Below are 26,697 nucleotides of genomic sequence, written 5' to 3'. Positions count from 1 at the left end.
AATTTAACAACCGGTTCGCACGAACTGACTCCAGCTCACCACTGGAAATAGTGTGGAGCCACCTGGAGTAGTACTGGACAAAATTTCTTTTGTTAATTACAGGATTTAATTGTCCAATGAATTTTAAGGAGCAATTACATGGACAGCTGTCAAATTAGAAGATATGCAAGATAACTGAGGCAGCCAGCCAGCACAGCAACCGCTGGAAGCTCCTTCATCAGCTATAATAAGAAAGGAACATAGGCGGCAACTTGTATCTCCATAGCTGTTCTGCAGGGGCTGTTTGTAATGCCCCTGCAGGAGCTGTAACTTTACGCTGTATAAGTTCCCTCTTGGCCATGTGCTTGGAGCCTGGGCCAAAGAAGAGGAATCAATTAGGATAGGTATCATTTTCTCATCTCTTGGTGATAGTTTCAGGTAGCTTAGCAATTCTTGACAATTTTTCCTGATAAAAATATACATTCTAAAGGTGATGTAATATGCTCTTTTTTCCACAGCTCTCCACTCAATGCTAAATAACGGAAAATGGAGTAAAGCTGGAGCAAAAATGATTTTGCTCCAACACAACTATGCTGAAGCACACTGGAGGCAGAGGGATGGATTCTTCAATTTGTGATTTAGGGCTCTTCAATCCACTATCCCTCACACCCAGTTAATTTGGGGATAAAAACAGTAGCAGACTGTTAAACAGATTATTAAAGCTTTGTCACAAACCTTGCCACCAGGAGCAGAACAGGAACTATATTGTGACTCTCAGTCACACAGTGGTCCCTCCTTGCTTCAGGGAAAATCCACACATGAGCCACAGGCCTGGCACAGGTTACTTCCCCAGAAGGCTGAGTGGTGGTGTGTGGGGAGGTGGGCGGGGGACACAGTGGAATGGTTTTGCTAACTCCTCGACCATGGCCTCCCTTCCTCCACACATATGCATAGGAGGGGGAATAACAGTCACACAGTAGCTGCTCTCCCAATGCACTGCTCCTCACAATATATTAAGAGGGCATATTATATCCCTTTACTTCCCTGTGTGGGCATGCCTCAGGCGTCACAATCTCACTCTATGATAAGACCAACTAAATAATTGTGTCTGTGGGTAGAATCATAGAATATCAGGGTCGGAAGAGACCTCAGGAGGTCATCTAGTCCAACCCCCAGCTTAAAGCAGGGCCAATCCCCAACTAAATCATCCCAGCCAGGGCTTTGTCCTTAAAAACCTCTAAGGAAGGAGATTCCACCACCTCCCTAGGTAACCCATTCCAGTGCTTCGCCACCCTCCTAGTGAAGAAGTTTTTCCTAATATCCAACCTAAACCTCCCCCACTGCAACTTGAGACCATTACTCCTTGTTCTATCATCTGCTACCACTGAGAACAATCTAGATCCATCCTCTCTGGAACCCCCTTTCAGGTTGTTGAAAGCAGCTATCAAATCCCCCCTCATTCTTCTCTTCTGCAGACTAAATAATCCCAGTTCCCTCAGCCTCTCCTCATAAATCATGTGCTCCAGCCCCCTAATCATTTTTGTTGCCCTCTGCTGGACTCTTTCCTATTTTTCCACATCCTTCTCCATCCTGTGGGGCCCAAAACTGGACACAGTACTCCAGAGGAGGCCCCACCAATGCATAAAAGCTCCTAACTTGGTTTGTGGGCTATTGTGAAGGCTATTTTTTGGAGTCAGACATCTGAATTTTCATAATTTTTACAAGGATTTACCACGTAAATTATTTTTGTGTGTTTTGTTACAATCTAGATAACTCTTTATGAATTAAACATGTAAAATGCTTTCAATAGGAGTAGTGAAGATAATCCAGGATATAAACTTTGCTTCACCATGAAAACACTAAGCAGTCTTTAAAAGATCGATAATTTTTACCTGTAAAAGTAAAGAAGATTTCATTTTGTAGACCTGCTTTCTGCATTTTTACATGATGGCACTCTGACTTGAGTAAAGTAACCTCACAAGAAAGTTCAATGACAAGTTTGCTTAGTATTTGAAGCAACTTCTTCTCAAAAGAAATATTGTAGATACTGTTGCAGGGGGCTGCATGATACCGGGCTGTAAACTCATAGTAAAAGTTAGGATCAGAATAAGCTGCAGGTGAAAGAAAATACAAGATACTGAGAGATGCACATTTAAACATGAAGGTTAAGTTAAAGAGAAAGCATTTTTGTGTAGTTCATAAACAAAATTGATTTACATCCCCACAGAAATTTTAATGAAGGATTCATGTGTCAGAGAACAATGGAAAATACTTTATAATTCATCATTCCTGTTTGTTTCCGTAGATAAATATCACCTTTCATTTTGCAAAACATATCCTAACAAGGACAACGCCGCTATACATTTTTGTTTCACTTTCAAGAAATGAAGAGACTATAGTATAAGTGCTTAAAAATATAAAGGAACCTAAGGACAACAGCAGTTTCAGAAGACAATTCAACATGAGGTGCAATTTATCATCACAGGCACTGCATTCAATAACATATAATTATAATACGGTATTTTGCATCTTTCCAGTGAGAACCAAAAAAGCTTCAGGATTGATTCCTGATCTCCAAAATGAGATGTCCCCCCAAGAGAGCTCTAGCAACTGAGTAGTGGCTCAACAACACGTCCCTCTAGATCAGTCTCTCTGCGGGTCCTGCTGAATAGCTGATACGGCAGAGGGAGGTGAGGAGAGTATCTTCTGCTGCAATCTGTACTGAATTGAAGTTAGCTACCCCTAGCTCCCCACAATCACAGTCTTGCACATGGTGAAGGGGGTCAAGATGACAGTAGGGGTCAGATATTAAATGGATGGATCACAAGGAGACAGAGGAATAATAGAAACTAAAGAAAAAGAAGCAGGGAGGTGTCAGAGCAATAGAGAATGAAGGAAGGGAGAAGGGAAAAATTAGGCATACGAGGAGTACATGACAAGGGAAAAGAGAATGTGGAGACAGTAGAGAAATCAGGTAGCCGAGTTAAAAAACAATGCCATACAGACTACATGATGGTGTATTGCTACCCATTTAAAGATAACTCACTAGACCGTTCACTGCTTGTTAAAATGCAGTATCCCATATTCATTCTGAAATTTTTTAAGCCATACCATCATGTATTTTAATACATTTATGTATAAATTATTCCTGTACATTGGGAGACCACATCTGCTTCTGTGCCCAGGTCCAGTATATTCTGGAAGCCCTGTACATTTCTATAAAAATCATTTTGCTTTCTAATATTTAGACTGGAGCCTTGTTGTGGGGAACAAGCAAGCTGAAACAAGACTGGAAGATAACACTGGAAAACATGCTGGAAACAATAAATTTTTCATGAAAATTTTGATCATGAAAAAATAAAATTGAAAAGAAGTTCCCCCTTTTCAGCTATGTTCAGCAAGTTGACAAACTACTAAAACAATCAGACTTCTTTTTTAAGGTTGGAGATAGTGGGCCAAATTCAGGTGAATTTAAAATCAGGAATTAATTTGGCTTATTCTGTTCTACTCAATATTTCTCAGCTAACACTCGCTTCAACCTAGCTCCAATTGAAGTCAACAGCAGTTTTGCTATTGGCTTCAGTTGGAGTAGAATCATGCCCTAAGAGAAGAAAAGAGTAATGAAGAAATGTAATTTTATCTGTAATACTTGTATTTCAGTAGAATCATGGGGCATTCTGCTATATTATGCAACAAAATTTACTCTGAATAGTGAAGCAGAATTAGCACGTTCAAAAAATGCTAACACTTTATATTTCATTACACAATATTCACTCAGAAGAGCAGAACTTACTTGACAACACTGTAAAAACAAAACTGAATCAGAGCTTTACATTGGTGTAAAGTGTGTCCTAGTGACTCTCTTGGAGTCCCAGGAATAGGAGGTAAAAAAGACATTAAAATAAATCTCCAAAGGAATAATTCAGCATGAAATGAAGTTACTTTGGCATAGTTTTTAAGAATTTTCACCCACCCAGTTTTTCAATCTTCTATTTTCCAATTATGTTCCATGTCTCTTTTTAAAAGCAGAGAGCCATGCTTAACAATTTCTCAACCAAAAGACCAGAAAATTTCCTTTAAGGCACTGAAAATTACATTCCATGAATTCTCTGGTAAGTGACAATTAACAGCAAATTATTGAGAGATGTACAGAATTCTGCAACTCTACTCAAATTAAATTAAGCAGGCTTATCAGAATTTCAAAACATCAACATACATTTTAAAAGTGAAAGAAAAAACATTTTTGTACTGTAAATTAACTATTTTGATCTCTTACCATAAATAACATATTTGAGCAAATAGTTTTTTTCAGCCTGCTCTGCAGTTGGTTTAAAAACGAGGGAACAAGTGTAAATTCCACTCATGTCGTATTTGAAGTGTCTGAATATTAGGGTTCCTGTTGGTGTTATTTTCACACTGCTATTTTCTAGTAAATAAATAAATAAAATAGTACAGTGAGTTTAGCCTTACTTTTCATTATAACGTGGGAAAATACAAAAGGAGGAATCTGAATGGCTATGGTTCTAACCATGCACAGAATGGTACTTATAGCCTTAATACAAGAAGGAAGCTCACCAGTAACTGTAGTTCTTTGGCTGTATTAACACTGCATATTCACCATTATACATAGGTGCCCCAGTACTGCTGAGCTTTTGGAATTTCGCACAAAGTAGTGCTCATTGGGCTGCACAAGCACCCTCACACAACACCAAATGTTCAGTTATAAAAGCATGTTATGATCCTAACCATCTCAGTTCCTTTTAGTAAACTATAATGTCTCATGATAGAGAACTCCCAGAAGAGGGGAATGTGCGCAGATTGCCTGTAACTATTCAGACTATACAGTAAGAAAATATATACATTTATTCTACAGTTACTGGTAAGTAATCTTTCTGACAATTACCCCTGCATATTACTAGTTGTGGAAGTTTGACAATTATCAGAACTCAAAAATAGGTAGGCTAAAAAAATTATAGTTAAACAAAGGACCACAAGACAAAGCTTCCCAAAATAAGTATCACGTAGAGATGCTAAATTGCAAGAGCAGTGCTGTGTAAATGTGTGTACAAGACTGAAGGTAGCAGTCATACAGATTTCTAGGATGGAAACATTACAAAGACATGAGGCAGCAGAGTGGGCTCTTAAGATATTCAGATACTGACAGCCAGACTAAATAACAACAGGTATCAAGGCAGACTCTGAATCACTTTGATAAAAGCTGCATGGGAATGGCTTTCTGTCGGCATTACCAAGGGCATAAAATGTTTAGTGGACTTCCTAAATATCTTAGTCCTGTCAAGATGAAACATCTGTGCTATGGAGCCTAGATTTTTCTAGTGAGAGTGAAGCTTTGGGAAAATATAAAGAAATTAATGGCCTGAATCAGGTGAATTTCATGCATCACTATTCATATACATTTGGCATGAGGACACTGGACAACTTTGTCGTTATGGAATACAGTGAACGGAAGATCAACTATTAAAGCTTGCGGTTCACTCAGTCTTAACAGGTGTGACTGATTTAAAAAACTGCTTTCTTTAGTGACAAGTGAAATAAAGACTATAATAAAAAATTAGAGAGTGAGTTCTTTAACTTCAAGATGCCAGGTTGAGATTCCATATCAACACAGGTTCACAAATTGATGAGCATACCTTCACCTGTCCTTTAAGGAATCTTATGATGGTGGGTCACTGAGGACAGGAGGTATCAATTGGAAGGTTATATGCTGAGACAGCAGAAAGCTGCACCTTGGTAGAAAACAAGCAGAGGCTTAAGAAATATGGGCCACATGCTCAGCCCTCCACTCAGCTGCTCTGTGTTGTCCAGACAGTGCGAGACAGCCGGACCAGTGCCTGAATCAAGGCTCTGTTGCTAATTTGTAAAGATAATGTCTCCGGAATGATTGGGGTTTACTGCATGGGAAGGTCTGAAAGAGCTTTCAAAATTGGCACCAATGGGCAAACCTATTTTGGCTCCTTTGAATGTCAAAATCCTACACCACTGAAAGAGGATCCAAGTGCATGGAGCTACTAGCCAGAAATGCAAATCAAATCCTTAAAAAAAAAAAAAGTATGTTCAAAAGCTATTTTGTTCAGCTGCACTAAATTCTACAGAACAGATGGACAAGAACCTTTTTGCTGTGCGATGCAGGCTCTTTTACTGGTTCCAAATGACTATATTTTAATTTCAATAAGTCTACCCTTGTGTAAAAGGATAAAACAGGCAGATCAAAACTATGCTGGATATGTAGAAAACTTCAGTTACATTCCTTTCCAGGCTAAACAATATCAGTCTTTTCAATTGCTCACAATAGTTAAACCCTGCCATATTACTAATATTTTGACACTTCAGTTTGCACTGAATTCTTTTTTACATAAGGCAACCAAAACTGAAGATAGATTGTCATATGGAGTACTAGCAGATTGTAATCTATATCATATCATATTTGTTTGGGACCAGATTCAGTTTGGCCTTTATGTCTTTGCACAAGGCAAGGAATCTTCTACCACTTTACATGTGCTATGAAGGATCAGCTGCACTTGCAGCACTTGTGCTTCAGAGTGCTTAAGGATTGTTTCTTCTCTACACCCCAGGGAGGAGCAAGGAGAGCCATGCACGGACACGCCCACACTCATCCCTGGCGCAGGACCAAATCAGAGGGAAGAGCAAGCTAGATCCCATAAACAATAAGGACAGCTCCATGTCAATGTTCCCTCTAATTTTTTACATCCATGTGCGGAATTAATTTTGTTATGTGTACCAATATGGAGGTGATGTGTGGCAGGGTGGGGCTGAGGGGTTCAGAGTGTGGGAGGGGGCTCTGGCACAGCTGGACCAGAGGGTTGGAGTGCGGGAGGAGGAAGGCTCTGGCTGGCGGTGCAGGCTGCCCTGGGCCTGCAGTAGGGAGAGAGGACACCCGCCAGCCCGCTCTCGATGCAGCAGCGCTGGGGCCAGGGGCCATGTGCCTCTTGCCCGGCCGGGGCCAGGGGAGAGGCGCCTCTCCCTGCCTGCACAGCCCTTGATAGCCTGTTGCGCAGCCACACAGCTTAGAGGGAACTTAGCTCCACGTTAATGCTATGAGACTCAGTCACTCCGAAAGTACTCCTGAGGGCATTCTTTCCCCCAAAATTAAAAATTCTGCAAGTTTTATTTGTTAATAAATAAATGCAGAGGCTCCAGCATGGCAGTGGGGCGGATAGGCCACTGGCTGCACAAAAGTGGGAGATCACCCTGCAGCCTCCCCACCACTCACCCCAGGCACACAGATTCAGTGGTGAGGCTGCACCCGACCCTGACAAAGCACAAGGCCTGGGCCTGCCCCAGAAACACCCTGGGGCCCTGGCCCTCTGCGCCAGGCACACCAGGTGTGGAGCAGGCAGGATTTAAGTGTGGAGGGGCTCAGTGTGGGGTGAGAAGTTTCTGTGTGGGACAATCTGGGTGCAGGCTGCTCAGTAGGGGGTATAGGTGTGGGGGGATCTGGATGCACAGAGGCTCGTTGGGGGGGTTCTAAGTTCAGGGGCAATAGGACTCTGCAGGGGCTTCTAGGCGAAAGTGGTTGGGGCTCACCGGAGGGGTCTGGGAGTGGGGGGCTCTCACAAGGGGGGTCTGCGTGCTGAGGGAGCGGGGCTTGGTGGGGTAGGAGTCTAGGTACAGCTAATTGAGGTCAGTGGCATGGGGGTTTGGATGTGGGGGGCTCACCATGGTGCAGGGGGTGTCGCTCATCAGGGTGTGAGTTTGAGTGCAGGGAGATCAGTGGAGGTTCATCTGGTTACAGGGGGCTCCAGCTGTAAGGGCTGAGGTTCAATGGGGTGGGGTTTGGGTATGGAGGGCTAAGGGGGGTTTGGATGTACGGGGTGAGGCTTGGCAGGGCTGTCTGGGTATGGGAGCTCTGGATGCACGGGGGTTGGGTGGATGGGGGAGCAGCTCCCTGTACAGTGACCCCTCACCTTACAGCTGAGGAGTAATGGGGACAGGAAACAGGGGAGGATACTGAGCTTCCTGTAGCTGGGGGAGGTTTCTGGGGGTGGGTCTGACAGAGCCCCAGCTACTCCTTGCAGGGGAAGAGAAAGTCCCATCCTCTCCTGCCTCCCGCCCAGCTGGGACTAGCAGCTGATCCTGGCTCAGGGTTGGAGCCACTGGCTGGGGTGTCCCCAACCCCGCGGTGATTCACGTCTCCACTGACTGCTCCAGGTGCCTGAAACAATGTACCTGCACAGTTAGGGAGTGGTGCATGACTGCTCTTGCAGCTTCCCTTTCTTACAGGGAAGCAAAGTCATTTTTCCACAAGGAAGCAAAGAAATCTGCCAGGGTCATGCACTCTGCACCCATTCAGTGGCACAGAATTCTCCCAGGAGTACAAAACAGATGACGAGACACAGCTATGTCTCCGTAGTCAAGGAGCAGAGTTTACACTTAATGCCTTCAGGATACATAGTAGTGGCCACTTTTCCCTATCTTTTGGGGAACTCCAAGAGGTATTGCACCTCCTTCAACAATACTTCCCAGAGCCCGACTGGGATCAATATGTGCAAGTTCCCTAAAGGCATAACTGAAACCTATTAACCAAAAAGAATTATAATGTTTGCAAATCAGCACGAGTTCTGTAGACTTCTCATATCTCCCCTCGTCATTTTATTTAACCTTTCTTTACAACTCAGTTCCACCAGACAATCATAATTTTGATTTCTCTTTTCTGACCTCCTTCCATCCAGGGCACATAAATGTCAATGATTTTTTTAAAATTTAAAAGAAAATCAGATTTTGTAATCTACATTAAACACATTTTCTTGTTTAAAAATAAAACTATTTAAAATTGTTCACATCTGAACATGTTATCAACAGGGTGGATAAAAATCAATGATTAAAAAAATAAAAATAGAATTTTTTTATTTAAATCGGATTTTTTTGATAAAATGCTTTTTGAGGGAAAAAAACCTATCTGAAGATATATTATAGCTCAAAGATATCTCATCATGGAATAGGGATTATAAATTTGAATTCTATAGTATGAGAATATATTCATGTAATGTTTAAGAAACGTTCTGTAAATGAGTTCCAATAGTTCACGGATTAGGGACCTAATCTTATGGGGTTCTGTATAGATTATTTAGGTTAATCTTTCTATCTACCCACTGGGACACAGTGCTCAGTCTAGAAGAGACCATCAGAGGTGCTTAGTCTTGCTGTTCTATAGATATATAGATATATATATAAAAAATACAGAGAGAGAGAGAGAGAGAGAATAGACGTGAGAAATAACAGACCTCAACTCTATTGTCCCTCTGCAAATTTGTGTACATGGAGTCCATCCCTTACCTCTCTCTAAAAGTGCAAAGTTTCAAAAAGTTCAATTAATAGAAGATTGTTGGGGGTGGAATAGATCTGGACAAGGAGAAGAAGTTTGGAGATAAATGTGAGAAGCGAGAGACATATGCTTGTTTTGTCAAAATATTATAATGTTGCTGTTGAAGAAAAAAATCCAGAATACTTAACATTGTTGTTTTAGCTAAATAAAACAATTTAAAATATCTGTTTGTCTGGTGATGTTCTCCTAATACAGCATGGCAAGAAAATCCTCCAAATACTAATGATTAACCTGTTGAATTGGAGATAGTTAACGTCCCAATGACGTCATAAATATCTGCTTCAATTACCTTTGGTAAATGAAATAACCAAACAATCATTCATTTTCTGATATAGCTGTAAAACTAATCTGAAGTTTTCAAAATAAGTCACTGTTTAAAAATGTAGAGCATGCACCTTCTAAAAATGAAACCTACATCTATCTCGGAGTTCTGAAGAATATGTATTAAGGTTATAACAACCAACAAGAATGCACTTTTATGTAGAAAACCATGATTAAATCAAGTCTTCCTGAGTAGTGATTTAAATCATGATTTGATTTAAATCAAATCCTCCCTGTTGTCAATCTATTAAAATCATCTGCATTACATAAATATTCAAGTAGCACATTTGTCCCAAAGTTTTAAATAAACTTAAACCACTGAACTGGGGGGAAGTCACTGGCCTGGCACCTAGAGCCAGAATTGGCTGAAGTGCTAAACCAGCTTTTGACAGCAGTAACCTCTTCTGCAGGTGCAGATCATTTCTTTCCCCCATGTCAACTAGTTCAGTTCAATGACTAGATTATTCAGAGTTGAGAAAACAATTGGGAATTAAAAATGCAGGAAAGCTTGTTTACCTCTTCCAGTACAGGAATAAAAGCAAGCTGTGAAGAGATGAGATTTACTAATTCTAAAATCTTGAAGGAATAGTAACAAGTAACAATCAGTTCAATTTACTAACTACACATAATACTTCCTTTGTTCAATAAATCAGTTTTAAATGTAAAACGTGTTTTGGACAAGCTTTCTTCTTATGTCCATCTCATTTATGCTAGTTTTATTTAATTAATTATAAAATGCTGTTTCTGTGAATTTTGTCCTCAGATCTTGGTCAATAAAAAGACATGACAGAGCAACTTTCCGAAGGATAGGTTGTGCCAGTACGTCCAGTGTTCCATTTCCACATCAAGATTGGCTGTCTGGGAGAGGTGGCTGTCTGGGAGAGATGGCTACCAAGGTAAAGGAAATGCTCAACATTTTCCAGAGGTTCACCACCTATGACAATTTGTGGGAGAAGGGGGACAATTTGTGCTGGCCAGGCTGGTGAAGTATCTTAGTCTTCCCAATGTTGAAGGAAAGTCCCAGACTATAATAGGCACCTGAGAAAAGATCTAGGGTGGATTGCAAGTCAGCCTCTGTGTGTGCAAGGATAGCATGGTCCTCTGCATACTGAAGGTCAGTAACAATCCTGGTGACCTTGGTTTTTAAAGTGAAGACACCGCAGGTTGAAGAGCTAGCCGCTCACGTGACAATCCCAATTCTATAAGAAAGGCAGTCATGAATAAGAATCAAGCTCACGACAAGATGGATGGAAAAAAGGGTTGGGGCAATAAAGCAGCCCTGCTTGACATCAGTATGGATGGAGAATGGTCTGTCGCCAACCCATCACAGATGACGGTGGCGATCATCCCATCATGAAGTAGCCCGAGAATGCAACTGAACTTCAATGGACAACTGAACCTAGAGAGCACCTTCCATAACACTTCATGACTGATGGAATCAAAGTCCTTCGTTAGGTCAATGCATGCCATAAGCAATGGCTGGACATCTTCGCTACACTTCTCTTGGATCTGTCCTGCAACAAAAAAAATTCACATTGGTGGTGCCCAAAGACAGTCTGAAACAACACTGGGATTCAAGAAGGATGTCTTCTGCAAAACAGAGGAGATGGTTCAAAAGGATCTGAGCAAGGATCTTCCTGGAGACAAGGGCAATATTTCAGTAATTCCCACACACTGACTTGTCCCCTTTCTTAAAAATGGGCACAATATTGGCACTCTTTAGGTCAGGCAGAATTTCCTCATTAACCCAAATTCTAACAAGAAGTTGATTACGTTTTTGCATAAAACTTTGAAGACCACCACCAGGATGCCATCTGAGCCTGGCGCCTTGTTTCTAATGAGTGATGGTACGTCAAACTTCCTCGGAAGATGGTGGGTCAACAAGACGGTCTATTACTGGACGCTGAGGAATGGACTCGAAGGTGGCAGCTGAGACTTCAGATTCGCAGTTCAATAGAATCTCAAAATGCTTCTTCCAACATTGCTTGGGGACTATACTGGGTGGAGAAGGGTGGAGCTGTCCAGGGATCGCAGAGCGGTTGTGCCGTTTGAACTTGGCCTGTAGATGGCTTTTGTTGCTTGAAAAAAAGATTCTCAAGTCATGTTGATCAGAGCAGCTCTGGATCTCCATGGCCTTTGCTTGCCACCACTGATTCTTGATGTCACGCAGCCTCCTTTGAACTACAGCTTTAAACTGGTAAGTCTCTCGTTTTTTGCTGGTTAGAGGATTCATTTTGCCAAGTGCAAAGTGTGCTTCTCTTCTGATGAAAAAGTACTAGGATTTCCTCATTCTCATTAAATGAATCCTGATGGCAGTGAGTGGAGTATCCACATCAATTCAGCACATGCCTTGTGAATAATGGTCTTGAACTCCTCCCAACATGGTTGGATGTCACTGATGTTGTCAGGAGGGCCAGAGAGCCTCCCCACCAAGGCGTTGCTGAAGAGTCTCGCAACTAGCATGATTCTGAAATACCTTGATGTTAAATTTCTTCTGCATTCGTCTACAGCAGTGGTTCTCAACCAGGGGTCCAAGGTCCACTGGGGGTGGCAAGAGCAGGTTTCAGGGGTCCACCAAAATAAACCAGAGAGCCGGGCCAGCATTAGACTTGCTGGGGCCCAGGACAAAAAAGCCGAAACCTGAGCCCCACCGAGGGCTGAAAGCCAAAGCCAGAGCAACTTTTAGCTTCACGAGGCCCCTTTTGGTGTGAGGCCCTGGGCAATTGCCATGCTGGCTATCCCCTAACGCCAACCCTGACTTTTAATCTACTGGATATGCAGAAAAACAGTTGTGGCACTAAATTTTTTTAGCATGTTGGTTGGGCCTCAGAAAGAAAAAGGTTAAGAACCCCGGGTTTACAGTGTTGTTGTGCAAGCTGCACGTTCATGATTGATCTGACCAAGTAATCATCTGTACCTCTCATGGCTTGTGTAATATGGACATCAGTACGATCACAGGCTCTGACGATGATGTAGTTAAGAAGATGCTAGTGTTCAGAACATGGGTGTTTCCAAGTGATCTTATATTTGTCCCTCTGTCTAAAGACGGTATTTGTGATAAGCAAATCATGCTCCACACATCAGCTGAGCAGAAGAATGCTGTTAGAGTTAACTTTCCCCACTCCTTCTTTCCCAATGCTGCCTCTCCAGAGCTTGGGGTGTCACCTCTTGCACTGAAGTCACCCATGAGGATAAGCTTGTCTTCCTTGGCTGTGGCAATGAGGACAGCATCAAGAGCATACTAGAACTGCTCCTTGTTGTCTTCATCATTGTCAAGTATGGGAGCACACATACTGATACCCATGGTATACTGGTTGTTACTCAGCTTGACGAAGAGTCAGGAGATGTTTGTTAATACCCATAGGGAGTTCTAAAAACTGGCTAGCAATCCTGTTCTTGGTGGCAAAACCAACCCCATGAATTTCAGATGGCTTTCCTTTCCATAAAGAAGTTATAGCCACTTCCATCTTCTTTCAGTTGGCCTTCATCTGCCTGACGTGTCTCATTTAGGGCAGCATTACTGATGTCATATCTTGTAAGTTCTCTAGCTATTATGACAATTCCTTTAGGACAGTCACTGTTTGGGGAATCCATGAGAGCGCGAACATTCTAAGTGGCAAACTTTATTACTTTGTGTGTTCTGACCGTAGGTAGAGTGATTCCGTTGGTCACGGCCATCCAGACAGGGGAGGGGTGGGAGTCTGAGACAGCTTATGTTCAGGGCACCTTTTCTAGGCCCTTCCCCATTCAGGATGAGCAGAGGGGATCCTGAAAAGGACTGCTCAGTCGTGGCTGCAGCTGCCGAATTGCGCTTATGTCTCACAAGCCCGAGCGCAAGATGACCAACATGCAGCCACCGCCCGTGTGTAGAATGATCCCAGAGATCGCTGTCCTCACCACCACTCATCCATCAGCACAGACTTTGTTCGTAGGAGATGTTAACACCCTTGGCAAAGGCCTACGTGTGAAATCTTAATGTGGGGAAGCTGGTGTGTAGGCGGCAACCTCACAAAACTTGAGAGGAAGGAGCACTGAACCCAGTGGCAGGGAAGTCCGAGACAACCAGAGGTCTCCTTCCTGATGCAGCCCTCATCCACTGTCACAACCACAGAGAACTAACAAGTCCTCAAATAAATCTGTTCCACTTATGGGGTCTTGAGAAGTTTGGACCCCACTTCATCTGGAACCTCACCTCAGAGCTGTTCGCCAAGGGTGGCCCTACCAGGAGTACAAGACTCAGGACAACATACTTCTGAGGATCATTGAGAAACACAAGCCACTCCACCACAACAAGGTATGCATTCAAGGAGAGGACCTTATATTCTAAGAACCTACAGAATAGGACTATGTCATATGAAATACACCCAGGGCTTACAACATGATGTAATAAAGGCCATATACTACAGCAACTGATTCTGTTTGAAGTACTATCATTTTGTTATACAGGTGTATCACTTCATATAAAGTAATATTGAAAAACTGGAGAAGATAACTGAAGATTATGGCAGCGATTCTGTCAACTCCTTCATTCAATTAGCACAAGCCCACCTCCGGTTACAGTTTCACAGATTTACAATTGGAAGATACTGCTAGATCCTCAAGATGCAGCAATGGTCAATTGTGCATTTTCCCCATCCGTACTTTACTCTTGGGGGAATTCCACACCACTACACGTGCACAGAATTCATGTCCCCCCCAGATTTCTTTGCTTCCCCGCAGAAAAATGACTTTCTGACAGGGAAGCAAAGGGAAGCTCCAAGAGCAGTCATGCACCACTCCCTAGCTGCACAGGTACATTGTTTCAAGGCAGCCAGCAGAGAGGTAAATCACTGCAGGGCTTGTGACGCCCCAGCCAGTGGTTCCTACCCCTGAGCTGGGATCAGCTGCTAGTCCCAGCTGGGCTGGAGGCAGAAGAGGACGGGACTTCCTCTTCCTTCCAAGGAGTGGCTGGGGCTGTGTCAGACACACGCCCAGAAACCTCCCCCAGCTGCAGGAAGCTCAGCATCCTTCCCTGCTTCCTGCCCCCATCGCTCCTCAGCTGTGGGGAGAGGGGCTGCTGTGGGAGGGGCTGCTGTAGGGGGAGCTACTCCCCTATCCACCCAACTCCCGTGCATACAGACCTCCCATACCCACACACCTCTGCCAAGCCTGCCCCAGTACATCCAGAACTCCTCTAGCCCTCCATACCTGAGCCCCAACCCACTGAAACTCAACCCCTGCATCTGGAGCCCCCCTGCACCCAGACCATTGATCTCCCTGCACTCAACCCCCACCCTGATGCCCCACCCCGAGTCGCCACATCCAGACCCTCATGTCACTGACCCAACTGACTGCACATAGATGCCCACTCCACCAAGCCCCACACCCTCCTCAGCACCCAGATCCTCACCCTAAGACTCTGGAACCCAGACCCGTCCGCTGAACCCCAACCACCATCACCTGAAAGCCCCTACAGAGTCCCATTGCTCCAGCACCTGAAACCCCCCCCCCCGCAACAAGCCTCCGTGCATCCAGATCCCCCACACTTAGACTCCCCACTAAGCTGCCTGCACCCAGATTGTCCCACACAGAATCCTCTCACCCCACACTTGGATCCCCCCACATTGAACCCCTCCAAACTTGGACCCTGCCTAGTTGAGGCTGCCTGCCCCACACCTGGTGCAGAGGGGCAGGGCCACAGGGTGTTTCTGAGGCAGGCCCAGGCCTTGTGCTGTGTCAGGGTTGTGTGTAGCCTCACCATTGAGTCTGTGTCCGAAGGGTGGGGGTGCTGCAGGGTGATCTCCCACCTTCGTGCAGCCAGTAGTCTGTGCTTCCCACTGCTATGCTGGAGTCTCTGCATTTATTTATTGACAAATAAAACCTGCAGAATTTTAAGAATATTGTACACAGAATATTAATTTTTGGTGCAGAATTTTTAATGTTTTGGCACAGAATGCCCTCAGAAGTAGTATTTGATGTGATAATGTGGCGTGTTGTTGCTTGATGCCTCCATATCATAGTGATTGACACAGCTAAAATAAATAGACAGGCAGGCAATGATGTACATAGTTTAGTTTTAAGACAAAAAGTGTGGGGCAAGACCTATCTTTTTGGGGAACTCCAAGTAGGAGAACAATAAGAGTGGCCAGGTAAGACTTTTTCTGTCTCTCCTCACCCAGAAAAAGGGGAAATTATGACTTTTACTCTTGAACATGAAATTCCACAAACCACAGCAATGAGTGATATTCCCAGGCCCCCAGGACACTCTCCTGCAGGACTCTGGGGTGGGTGGAGAAACTGTCCCTTGGTGATATCCACTTTCCCCCTCCTCTAACACTGAGTCTATGTCAGGATGCAGAAAAGAGGGGGGATTTTCCTGCTTGAAGAGGGGTCTGGTACATCTGCAACAGATCCCCTGACAACAGAAGAGGGGTGGGGGAGAAGCAGAGCCTACTGCAGGATTCCTAAATATCTTTATCAAAAGAGGACACAGTGGCTCTCAGATTAAATCTGGTGTTGCAAGCTCCATATTGGATTCAGTTGACCAGGATGAGACCAAGTTCCTTAAGACAGTTATGCAAGTCATTAAGCCATTCTGGTGAGCAGTCCTTTACAGCGGAGAAATCTCTGTATCAGTGGTGCTAGACTGAGTCAACAATAGGAGTCTAAGGTGGTGCTTCCCAATCCTTGCGAATTTAGTTGGAGAAGATGAAGCACATCAATTACATCTGGGCTGTGACCCTCTTCTAGGCACCAGAGACTCTGAATATAGGCATCTGTAACAGACAACACAGCTTTGCACGAACCACAAGGCTTTTGAAGCTGGTTTTCTTTCATGATTGAATCATCAGAATGTGGGACTGATGGATCCAAGAAAGAGGGGGGAAAATCAACTTAACAGAACTGATATTGAAAGGGGAAGCAGCCCGAGTCAGCTGTGCTCTGAAGACACCCACAACAACACGACCAGCAGAAAAAAAAAGTGGGGATTTTCTGTTTTTAAGGAAAAAAAGGCTGGTGAACAAGCTAGTGAATTATATACTAAGACTATCATGAAAAGGAGCAAAGAAAGGAGAAAACCAACAAGGGAAGGCAATTGCACCCTAGGCAATTTATTCCAGTGCTTAACTACCCTGACAGTTAGGAAGTTTTTCCTAATGTCCAATTTAAACCTTCCTTGCTGCAATTTAAGACATTAAGACATACTGAGTGTGCTCTGAACTCTTGTACCCTAGGTAGTCAGAAAGATGTGTGGTTGTGCCCACTTCCCACTTTACAACCTCAGAATCCTGTGCAAGGGAAAACAGTTGCTGGATGAGTGGCCCTAACAGATACTGTTTTGCCAAAGGTCTTGCACTGAAAAGAACCCGTACCCAGGAATGGAAATCAATTTGGACACCATCAAAACAGGTAAGGCTGGGTTACACAGAGCAGCAGTAGAGTTCTAAATTGAAAATGATATTTTTTGTAGTGATAATCACCCATTTTTTCATGGTTTGTGTGTATAAAAACGTCTTCTGTACTTTCCACAGTATGCAGCCGATGAAGTGAACTGTAGCTCACGAAAGCTTATGCTCAAATAAATTGGTTAGTCTCCAAGGTGCCACAAGTACTCCTGTTCTTTTTGAAATTCCCTAGTAGAAGCATTTACAGCTATTACATAAATCTAATAAGATTGGATATCCAATTTTCTTGCACTTGTTTTGAAAATTTCAGCATTATTCCTCAGTGTTTATGTAAAGAAACTTGAGTGTAAGCCAAGAACCTTCGCACTGAACTAGAATTATTCAGTTTTATTTTATTTTCTAATGTACACTAAGAAAAAAGCCTTCTTGTACCTCAACAGGAGGATCATTTTAGTGGAATTAAGAATTTTAATGTTATAATTACCTGTTTGACGAGCTATAGCAGATCAATTCCTGAGTGAGTCATATCTGAGTCACTATTAGGCACAGGAGGCTTACTCTGAAGCAAAAAGTAGGTTGTTGACAATTTTCTTTCATTCCAATTTGTTTCTTGAAAGTACCTCGGGACATTGAAATAATGTCAGATGTTTCTAAATCTGACTTCCTATGTGACCTGGAACCATTTACACTTTTCTTAGATGTCTTTTGTTGTTCTGCTTAACCAGTGGATCTATGAAAACATTATGTGCCTGCACATATGATAGATGTGCCCAATATTTAAGACATTTGGAAAGCTACTGGAGCCTCCATAAGGAAGATAAGCGGTCAACTGTTAGGTAACCCCTTAGTATTTTTATTAAATGGTCCTGAAAACTCTGAGTTTTATAAAAGCCATAAAGAACGGATCTCATCTCCTAGTTGCAGCTAGAATTAACATCAGCAAGGTGGTAGAAGAGGAATGATTCCTGTAAAACTGGTTATCAAGAAGTGTGGGAAATTCTGGTACAAGAAAAACTAAATCGAGTGAAAGTTCTACAGGGGAGAAGGAAAAACAATAACTACTCAAAACTATAATTGCTGGTGGAACTTTTTGGAGTCTGTTGAAGAGGGTCATTGCCCACCACCAAGAAAAAATGGTTATTTACCTTTCGTAACTGTTGTTCTTCGAGATGTGTTGCTCATGTCCATTCCATTCTAGAGTGTGTGCGTCCCCACATGCAGTCGTTGTAGATTTTTGCCTTACCGGTATCCGTAGGGCCTTTTGTGGCGCCCTCTGGAGTGCCACACTGATGCATCAGTATATTAGGCGTCGCCGGCCCTACTCTCTCTCAGTTCCTTCTTGCCAGCAACTCCGACAGAGGGGCAGAAGGGTGGGTAATGGATGGATATGAGAACACATCTCGAAGAACAAGTGATGAAAGGTAGGTTACCGTTTTTTCTTTGAGTGCTTGCTTATGTCAATTGCATTCTGGGTGACTCACAAGCAGTTTTCCTAGAGGCAAGCTTGGAGTTCACACTCGTGCGGCTTGCAACACTGCTCTACCGAAGCCAGCACTGTCTCGGGTCTGCTGGATAAGTACATAATGCAATGTAAATGTGTGGCCAGATGACCAGGTAGTGGGTGCAGAAGACAGTCCAAGATCGCCTGCAGCGAGGCCTGTTAGGCCCGAATACCTTAGTCCAAGGTCCAGCTAGTGAACCTTTTCCATTTAGCCAGGTAAGTCGTTCTAGTGGAGGGCTTTCTTTTACCCAACAAAACCTGTTGAGCACAGGTCGAGCATTCCTGTTCTTCTGCATTCAGCCATGCAGTAGCCAGGCTGTCAAGTGCAGCACTGCCAGGTTCGGGTGTAGAAGGCTGCCATGATTCTGGGACAGCAGATCCAGCCAGAAGGGCAGTTGCAGTGAAGCGGCCACCAAAAAGTACAGCAGCATCCCAAACCAATGCTGGCAAGGCCAAGACAGGGCTATCAGGGTAACCTTCACCTTGTCTTGTTTGATCTTCATGAGGACTCTGTGGGTGGGAAGGCATACAACAGAACCACCGACCACGGGAACAAAAAAATTGTCCAACAGGGAGCCCTTGTCCATCCTCCGAAAAATCAAGCAGAAAACATAGCACTTCCTGTTCTGATGGGACATGAACAAGTCCACCTTGGGAGTTCCCCTCCTCTGGAAGATCACACTGACTGCCTCCTGATGGAGCAAGAGAAAAGAAGGTCCTGCTGAGGCAATCTGCTAACACATTCCTGGCCCTGGGAAGGTGCACGGTCACCAAATGAATGGCATGCTGCACACAGAAGTCCCAAAGGTGGAGAGCTTCTTGGCAAATGGCCGAAGACCTGGCTCTGCCCTGCTTGTTGATGTAATACATCGCAGCAGTATTGTCCATCAGGACTTGTACCACTTTGCTCTCCAGGTGGGGCAGGAAAACCTGGCAGACCAGGCGAACTGCTTTGAGCTCCCTGACGCCCATGTGGAGGAACTGATCTTCCCATGACCAGAGGCCTTGAGTGCTGAGCTCACCCAGGGGGGCTCCCTAGCCCAGGCCCAAGGCATTGGAAACCAGAGTCAGCTACAGAAATGGGGCCACAAAGAGAACTCCCTCCAACTCCGATCTGGGGTCCAACCACCAATCCAGGGACAACCGTATATGATCCGGCACCATGACTACCCGGTCTAAACCGTGTCTGATGGGGACTGACGCCAACCATGCTTGCATTGGCCGGAAATGGAACTGAGCATGACAGACCATGTACAAACATGCTACCATGTGGCCTAACAATCTCAGGCAGGTGCGAGCGGTGGTGAGTAGATGGTCCTTCACATGGGACATCAGGTCCAGCATTGCCTGGAAATGGGCCTCTGGAAGGAAGACTCTGGCTCGTGTGATGTCGAGGACTGCCCCATGAACTGTCTGCATTGTACCAGCCTTAAGGTCGATTTCTTTTCATTTATTAACAGGCCCAGCTCGTGGAAGGTGGAACATACCAAATCGAGGCTCCTTTGTACCAGTTTCCGAGACCTACCCTTGATGAGCCAATCGTCGAGATACAGGTAGACCTGGACACCTCGACGCCTCAGTTAAGCGGCCATTGGTACCATACATTTTGTGAACACCCTCGGGGCCAACAAGAGTACAAAGGACAGTGACATGAATTGGAAATGGTGACGGCCCACTATAAAACAGAGGAACCGCCTGTGCCCTTGCAAGATGGACATATGGAAATAAGCGTCCTTCAAGTTGAGGGCAGTCTACCAGTCTCCCAGATCAAGGCAGGGGATGATGGAGGCCAGGGAGATCACGTGAAACCTCAACTTCTTGAGAGATTTGTTGAAGCGCCGCAGGTCCAGGATTGGCCTCAGGCCCCCTTTTCTTTCAGGATTAGGAAATAATGGGGAGCAGAACCCTTTTCCTCTCATTTCCCAAAGAACCTCCTCTACTGCCTGCAGTTGCAGGAGGTTCTCAATCTCTTGAACGAGGAGTTGCTCGTGAGAAGGGTCCCCAAAGAGGGATGGCAAAAGGGGGAGGGGGCGAGAATTGTAGGATGTAGCCCAGAAATAATTTCTAGCACCCAGAGGTCCAAGGTCACTCATGACCAGGCCAAATGGTAGGGGCATAGGCGGTTGAGGAAAGTATGAGGCAAGTCCAGGAAGTTGACTGAGGTGTTGCTCTTGAGCACACCCTCAAAATGAGTGCCTTCTGGCCCCCCATGATGCTTCACCACGCTGGGTTGCGCAGGTGAGCAAGAGGAGGAAGGGCGGTGAAGACTAAAACTCATGTCTCTATCCCTTCTCCTTGCAGACCCCTGTCGAGGCTGCCAAGGCCTTGGAGGCGGGGGCGGACAGAACTGCTTCCTCACCGACTGCCAGCGGATGCAGACCCAGTGAGCGGAGGGTGGCCCAAGTGTCCTTTAGTCCATGCAACCCCACATCCATTTGCTCTGCAAAGATTTCATTCCCATCAAATGGGAGGTCCTGGATGGAGGACATCATCTCCTGGGACAGGCCCACGGTTTGAAACCAGGAATCGCGGCGCCTCATGACCACTGCTGATGCAACCACCCTGCCAGTCAAATCAGCCACGTCCCATGCCATTTGGAGGGAGCATCTTGCTGCAGCTGTACCCTCCTCAACTAGGGCCCTGAATTCTTGAGCTGAGTCCTGGGGCAGGGACTCCTTGAACTTATGGAGGGAGTCCCATAAGTTAAAGTTATATCTCCCCAAAAGACCCTGGTGGTTTGCCATCCTGAAGGCTGGCTGTTGAATAAATTTTCCTTCCAAAAAGGTCCAGGCTCTTGGCCTCCTTATTTTTGGGGTAGAACTTGTTTGCCCCGTCTGTCTCTCTCATTGGCCACAGAGGTGACCAGCAAGCCTAGAGGATACAAGTATTCGAAATCCTTAGCTAGGACAAAATACTTATTTTCAGCTCTCTTGAAGGTGGGTGGGATGAAAGACGGGGTTTGCCAGAGGACTTTGGCTATTTTCAAGACTCCATTATGCACCGATAGCACGACATGTGTGGGAGTAGATGCCAAGAGAACGTTAAACAAAGTGTCCAACTGTTCTACCATCTCCTCCACCTCCAGGCTCAAGTTCGTGGCCACCTTTTGAAGCAGGGCCTGATGCTCTTTAAAGTCATCCGGCAGGCTGACATGAGAGGGCCCCACAAACGCCTCATCTGGGGTAGGGGAGCGAGTGCCCACACCAAAACCTCCTTCCCGCACTGGAGATGATTCCCCTACTGTAAATAAACTAAGAGCTCGAAAAAAGGAGAGAACCGCTAACCACTTGCTAGGCAAGGAAAAAAGGCACTTGACCAACCACCCTGGGCAGTAAGAAGGAAGTGAGAGGGCGTAAGGCTGGCAGTACCGAATATACTGATGCATGACCGCGGCACTCCAGAGGGTGCCACAGACAACCCTACCACCACTGCTAAGGCAAAAATCTCCGACGACTGTGCATGTGGCCGTGCACACACCCTAGAATGGAATCGACATAAGCAAGCACTCAAACTACTTTTGAATAGTTAGGAAGAAACCCCTTCAAACAATAATCAAAATTAAAACTCAAAATTAAGATACTGAAGCACGGAAAACAGGAGTATAAAGGAGAAAAATTTAACATGTAGAGTTTTGACAGGACAACATAATACATTTTAGTTATGAAACTTATTTAAGAAAAACAGAAGTTTGGACCCAAATATGAGATAATAAAAGACTAACCAACATTACCAACTGACAAGACAGAGGAGGAAGATGAAGAGTAGAAAAGCTTCAGCCACAATATGTGACCGATACCACAAAGCTGAAGAAAGTAGCACGTCCCATCAACAAAGCTTTAGGGATTTCTATAGGCCAATTTATAATCATGTATTAGTGTATATACTAAGTTTATCTCTATTTTAGGTGTAAAACAAGGTTGTTTTTTTTTACATAAATGATAAAGAATGGCTTTGTTAATAAACAAATTAAGGTAAAAAAGAAAACCTACATACCATAATCTGTTTATGGGGAAGACTTCAAAATGACAAGCCTGCCACAGAAATATATCCTGGCACTACGGGTGAACAAATCTCTTGCTTAAGCTAAAAGCCAATCTTCATACAGGTATTGTAAGTGTACTGAGTTGGGGGAGGGGGAACACTGACATTGATCTAAATCATCAGGTGTTGGTCACCGCCAGCCAGTCTTATTAAACTTGATGACCTTATGGTCCTACTTGTATGACAAAACTTATGGGTCAGTGTAACTTCAAAGCAAAAAGTAGTGATACCGTATTTAAAGACCACTGAAACTGTTAATAATAAACCCCCTTATATTCAAATATTTTTTCACAGTGTTCGTTACTTCTACTATATAAAGATGTGGAGCAGATATTTTGTCAGATACTAGACAAATATTTCCTTGAGAATATTTTGCAGTCAAATTTATAAAGGTGGTGTATTGCTTCTCCTTCTGTATCCCCCCAACAGCAGATAAAATAAAAATTTACAGGAGAGTAGAAACTTTTTTTCCTCTGCAGTACAGTCCAACAACACACCTGCCTGTGCAAGGCAGATGACTTGTGAGTGTAGAGATAACGTAATATTCTTCCCCAAAGGGCATGAAAAGATGATTGGATCTTCTGCAAAAACAGGTCATCTGGGGGACAATTTATCAGTCTGGATTTGCAGCAGACCTGATCACACAAATAGCTGTTAATTTTGGCTTCTCTGAAATACAGAGTAAAAAAAAAATTCAATGTTGACCACTGCAAATGATAACAAAAATGGTTCAGAGCTACACAAAACAGTGGAAAGTAAAACAGAAATAGTTTAAAACTGTCCAATTATTTGACAATATTAGAAGAATTTAAAACTCTTAAATATTATCAAATAGCAAAACCTACTCTATAGTAGTGCATTGTTGCCTGCTTATATCCTTGGAAGTATCAGCATAGGAATGTCAGATAACCACTGATTTAATCTGCCCCGTATCCACTGTTTGGGCCTGATTCTTTCAATTATACTTTGCTTTAAAAATCAAATGAGTGTCTCCAGAATTATATTAGTCTAACTCAGATCAGATTCTGGCCCTCTTGTGTGTAGCTATATTCAGCTGCCCCTTCATGCCTCCTGTGCAGATAGGAGGAGGGGGCACTGCTGAGCAAATTATGCTCCAGCAAACCTTGACTGTTGCATGGTTCCTTGTCATAACAATGCTCTATCACAAAGTCTGGAAGAGAAAATCCAAAGCAGATGGGAAGAAGGATGGGTAGTGGAAACCCACAGGGATACACATCTCGAAGAACTCCAATTATTGCACAAGATAAGTAACCGCTCCTTCTTTGAGTAGTGTCCCTATGGGTGTTCCATTTTAGGTGATTCCTGAGCAGTAACCTCATAAGGAGGACAGAGTCCAATACTGAAAACAGTGAACAGCATTGCCAACTGAAACATCTGATTTAGAGGCATGAACCAGAGCATGGTTAGGAGAAAGCATATACTGAAGTTTAAGTTGCAGCTCTGCAAGTTTCAGCAACTGGAAAAATCTTGAGTAGTGGGCTAACCCTCTAGAAGGAAGCTGAATATTGGCAGAATCATAACTAAATAATCCATCCAGAGATCAATCTTGAGTCTCTGGGTGGAGACTGTAAAGCCCTTGGATCTGTTTGCAATTGAAAGTCTGGGAGAGTTGTTCAGAAAGCCTTCTATCTGGACAGAACTACACCGAACACCTTCCTGACATCCAAAGTATAAAAGGCAGATTTCCTGCCTCATCTGTTGTGGCTTCAGGAAAAAAAACTGAAAGGTGAATGATGTATCTAATTCAAAAGACACTTTAGGCAGAAACCTGGGATGTTGTCACAACAATATCTTTTCCTGAAAAGACACCGTAAAAGCAGGGTCTGTCATTGAAGGCCCAAGTGCTCTGTGCCCCTGGGCAGATGTGATGGCCATCAACAAAGCTGTTTTCATGAATAGGTGGAGCAGTGAACATGGAGCAATGGCTAAAAGGGGCATTTCAAAAGGCAAGTAAAAACAAAATTCAAGTTCCATACCAGGGTAGGTTCCCTAGTCTGTCAAAGTTTCATCAGTCCTCTAAGGAATCTTGACATTGCTGGATAAGCAAATATACAAACTTTCCACAGCTGAGTGAAAAGCTGGTACAGCCACCAACTGAACCTTGACAGAACTCATAACAAGACCTGATATTTTAATTCCAACAGGTAACTCCAGAATAATGGAAAGAAAAACATGAACAGGAAAGACTAATCAACAGATACACCACTGGTGTAATCTCTTCCATTTCTGAAGTATTTCATGTAGATGTCTCTTTTCTATTTAACGGTACCTCTGTTGAGCAGGAGGTATCTATCCCCAAGAACAGTTGAGGAATCATACCAGGAATCACAGTACTTTGAGGTTGGGGTGAAGAATCTGATCGGCATTCTAAGACAACAGATGCCAACTGACAAAGTCTCAGTGGTGGACAAGAAGCAAGTCAAAAAAGATAAGGATACCAAACCTGTCTCAGCCAAGTCAGTGTAATTAAAAATGACTTTGGCCCTGTCCTGTTCGATCTTATTCCACACCTTCAAACGTAAAGGTGAAATAAGGAAGGTACCCCCTAGTGATTAAAGGTCTCATCCCCCTCTAGAGCAAAGTTCCTTGAAATTTGTGTCGGCGGCCGTTGAAAAGACGTTCAACTTCTGGAAATCCATACACTAAAACTATGATGTTGAGTACTCATGAATCAAACTCCCATTTGTAATTTTGGGAGAAGAGCCTGCTGAAGTCATCAGCTGTGGTGTTCTATACACCCAGGAGGTAAGAAGCTAACTATCAGGTGACTATCTGGTTGGCTATGCAGAGAGTTTTATTGCTGCAGCAAAGTCCTGCCCTGTTGATTGATGTAGAATATGCAGGCCAAATAGTAGGTCATGATCTTGATGGATATGACTCTGACCAGAGGAAGGAAGCGAAAAGCAAGCGTTTCTCATTGCTCTAAGTTCTAAACGATTAATGTGAAGATGCTCTCGGGACAATTTGCCTTGGATTGTGTGTGACCCTGGATATGTTTCCCATCCCAAGAGGGATGTGTCTGATCTTAAAATGACGGTAAGAGGAGCTTGAACAAAAGAGAATCTGGCACAGACCCTTTGGTCCTTCCACTAATTGAGTGTTTGCAGAATGCAGGTGGGTACAAGCACCTGTTTGCCCAGGCTGTGCTTGTTCGGTATACATACATACACTGTCTTGGGCCATCCTTGAAGGTATCAGAGATGTAAGCTTGAACCTTCGTAAACCAACGCTCCAGATATCACATGCCGCAGTAGTTGAAGACGATTCCTTAGTGAGGTTTGAGGGCTGAGTTGGATCTTTGAGATGAGATTCTTTAGGGTGAGAAATCTGTCAGTTGGTTGATAAGCCCTGCCCACCACCACATCCAAAAACCCCTACGAAATCTATCTGCTGTACCGGTGTCAAAGCGGACTTCAAGGTTTAGTTGGACTGTGTGCTCGCCACATGCACAGGTGCCAGAAGTTTTTCCCTCAGTGGTATCCATAGGGGACCAGCTCTGGCACCCTCTGGAGTGGCGCACATATGTGCTGGTATAAGGGGCGCACACAGCTCCCTCCCCCGTCCCAGGTTCCTTCTTGCTAGAACACCGACGGAGGTGAAGGAGGGTAGATCATTGAATGGACATGAGCAACATATCTCTAAGAACAGTTACGAAAGGTTAGTAACTGTTTTGTCTTCTTCGAGTGCTTGCTCATGTCCATTCCACGTTAGGTGACTGCCAAGCAGTATCTCTGGATGCAGGTGGGAGTTTATGGACGTGTCGATTGCAACACAGCTCTGCCAAAGCCAGCATCATTTCTGGCCTGCTGGGTGATGGCATAGTCCGTTGTGAAGGTATGTACTGACGACCACATTGCAGTCCTGCAGATGTCCTGGATAGGGACCTGCTCCAGGAAGGCTGCCAATGATGACTGAGCTCTAATAGAATGGGCCATCAGTGGAGGCATAAGCTGTGCCATCTCATAGCAAGTATGGATGCAGGTGGTGATCCAAGGCAAGATCCTTTGAGAAGATGCCGGAAGGCCTTTCATCCAGTCAGCCATCGCAAAGAGTTGAGTCGATCTGCGGAAGGGCTTAGTACCCTT

At 44.1% G+C, this 26,697-nt stretch overlaps 1 protein-coding gene across 2 annotated transcripts in view; it reads right to left on the bottom strand.

Moving 5' to 3' along the window:
- ZPBP (zona pellucida binding protein) overlaps window positions 1-26,697 on the bottom strand; it is a 66,931-nt gene that overhangs the window by 24,919 nt on the left and 15,315 nt on the right. For both annotated transcript variants that reach the window (XM_074943223.1, XM_074943222.1), the window contains exons 4-5: window positions 4,256-4,405; window positions 1,872-2,090 (exon numbers count right to left, since the gene is read on the bottom strand). In XM_074943223.1, coding sequence (XP_074799324.1) covers window positions 1,872-2,090; window positions 4,256-4,405 — 369 coding nt within the window. The remainder of the gene's footprint in view (window positions 1-1,871; window positions 2,091-4,255; window positions 4,406-26,697) is intronic.

Source organism: Natator depressus, chromosome 2 (genome assembly GCF_965152275.1).
Source record: "Natator depressus isolate rNatDep1 chromosome 2, rNatDep2.hap1, whole genome shotgun sequence".
Lineage (NCBI taxonomy): Eukaryota > Metazoa > Chordata > Testudines > Cheloniidae > Natator > Natator depressus.
The sequence above is the reverse complement of the archived record's forward strand: the minus strand, read 5'-3'. Positions and strand labels throughout refer to the sequence as shown.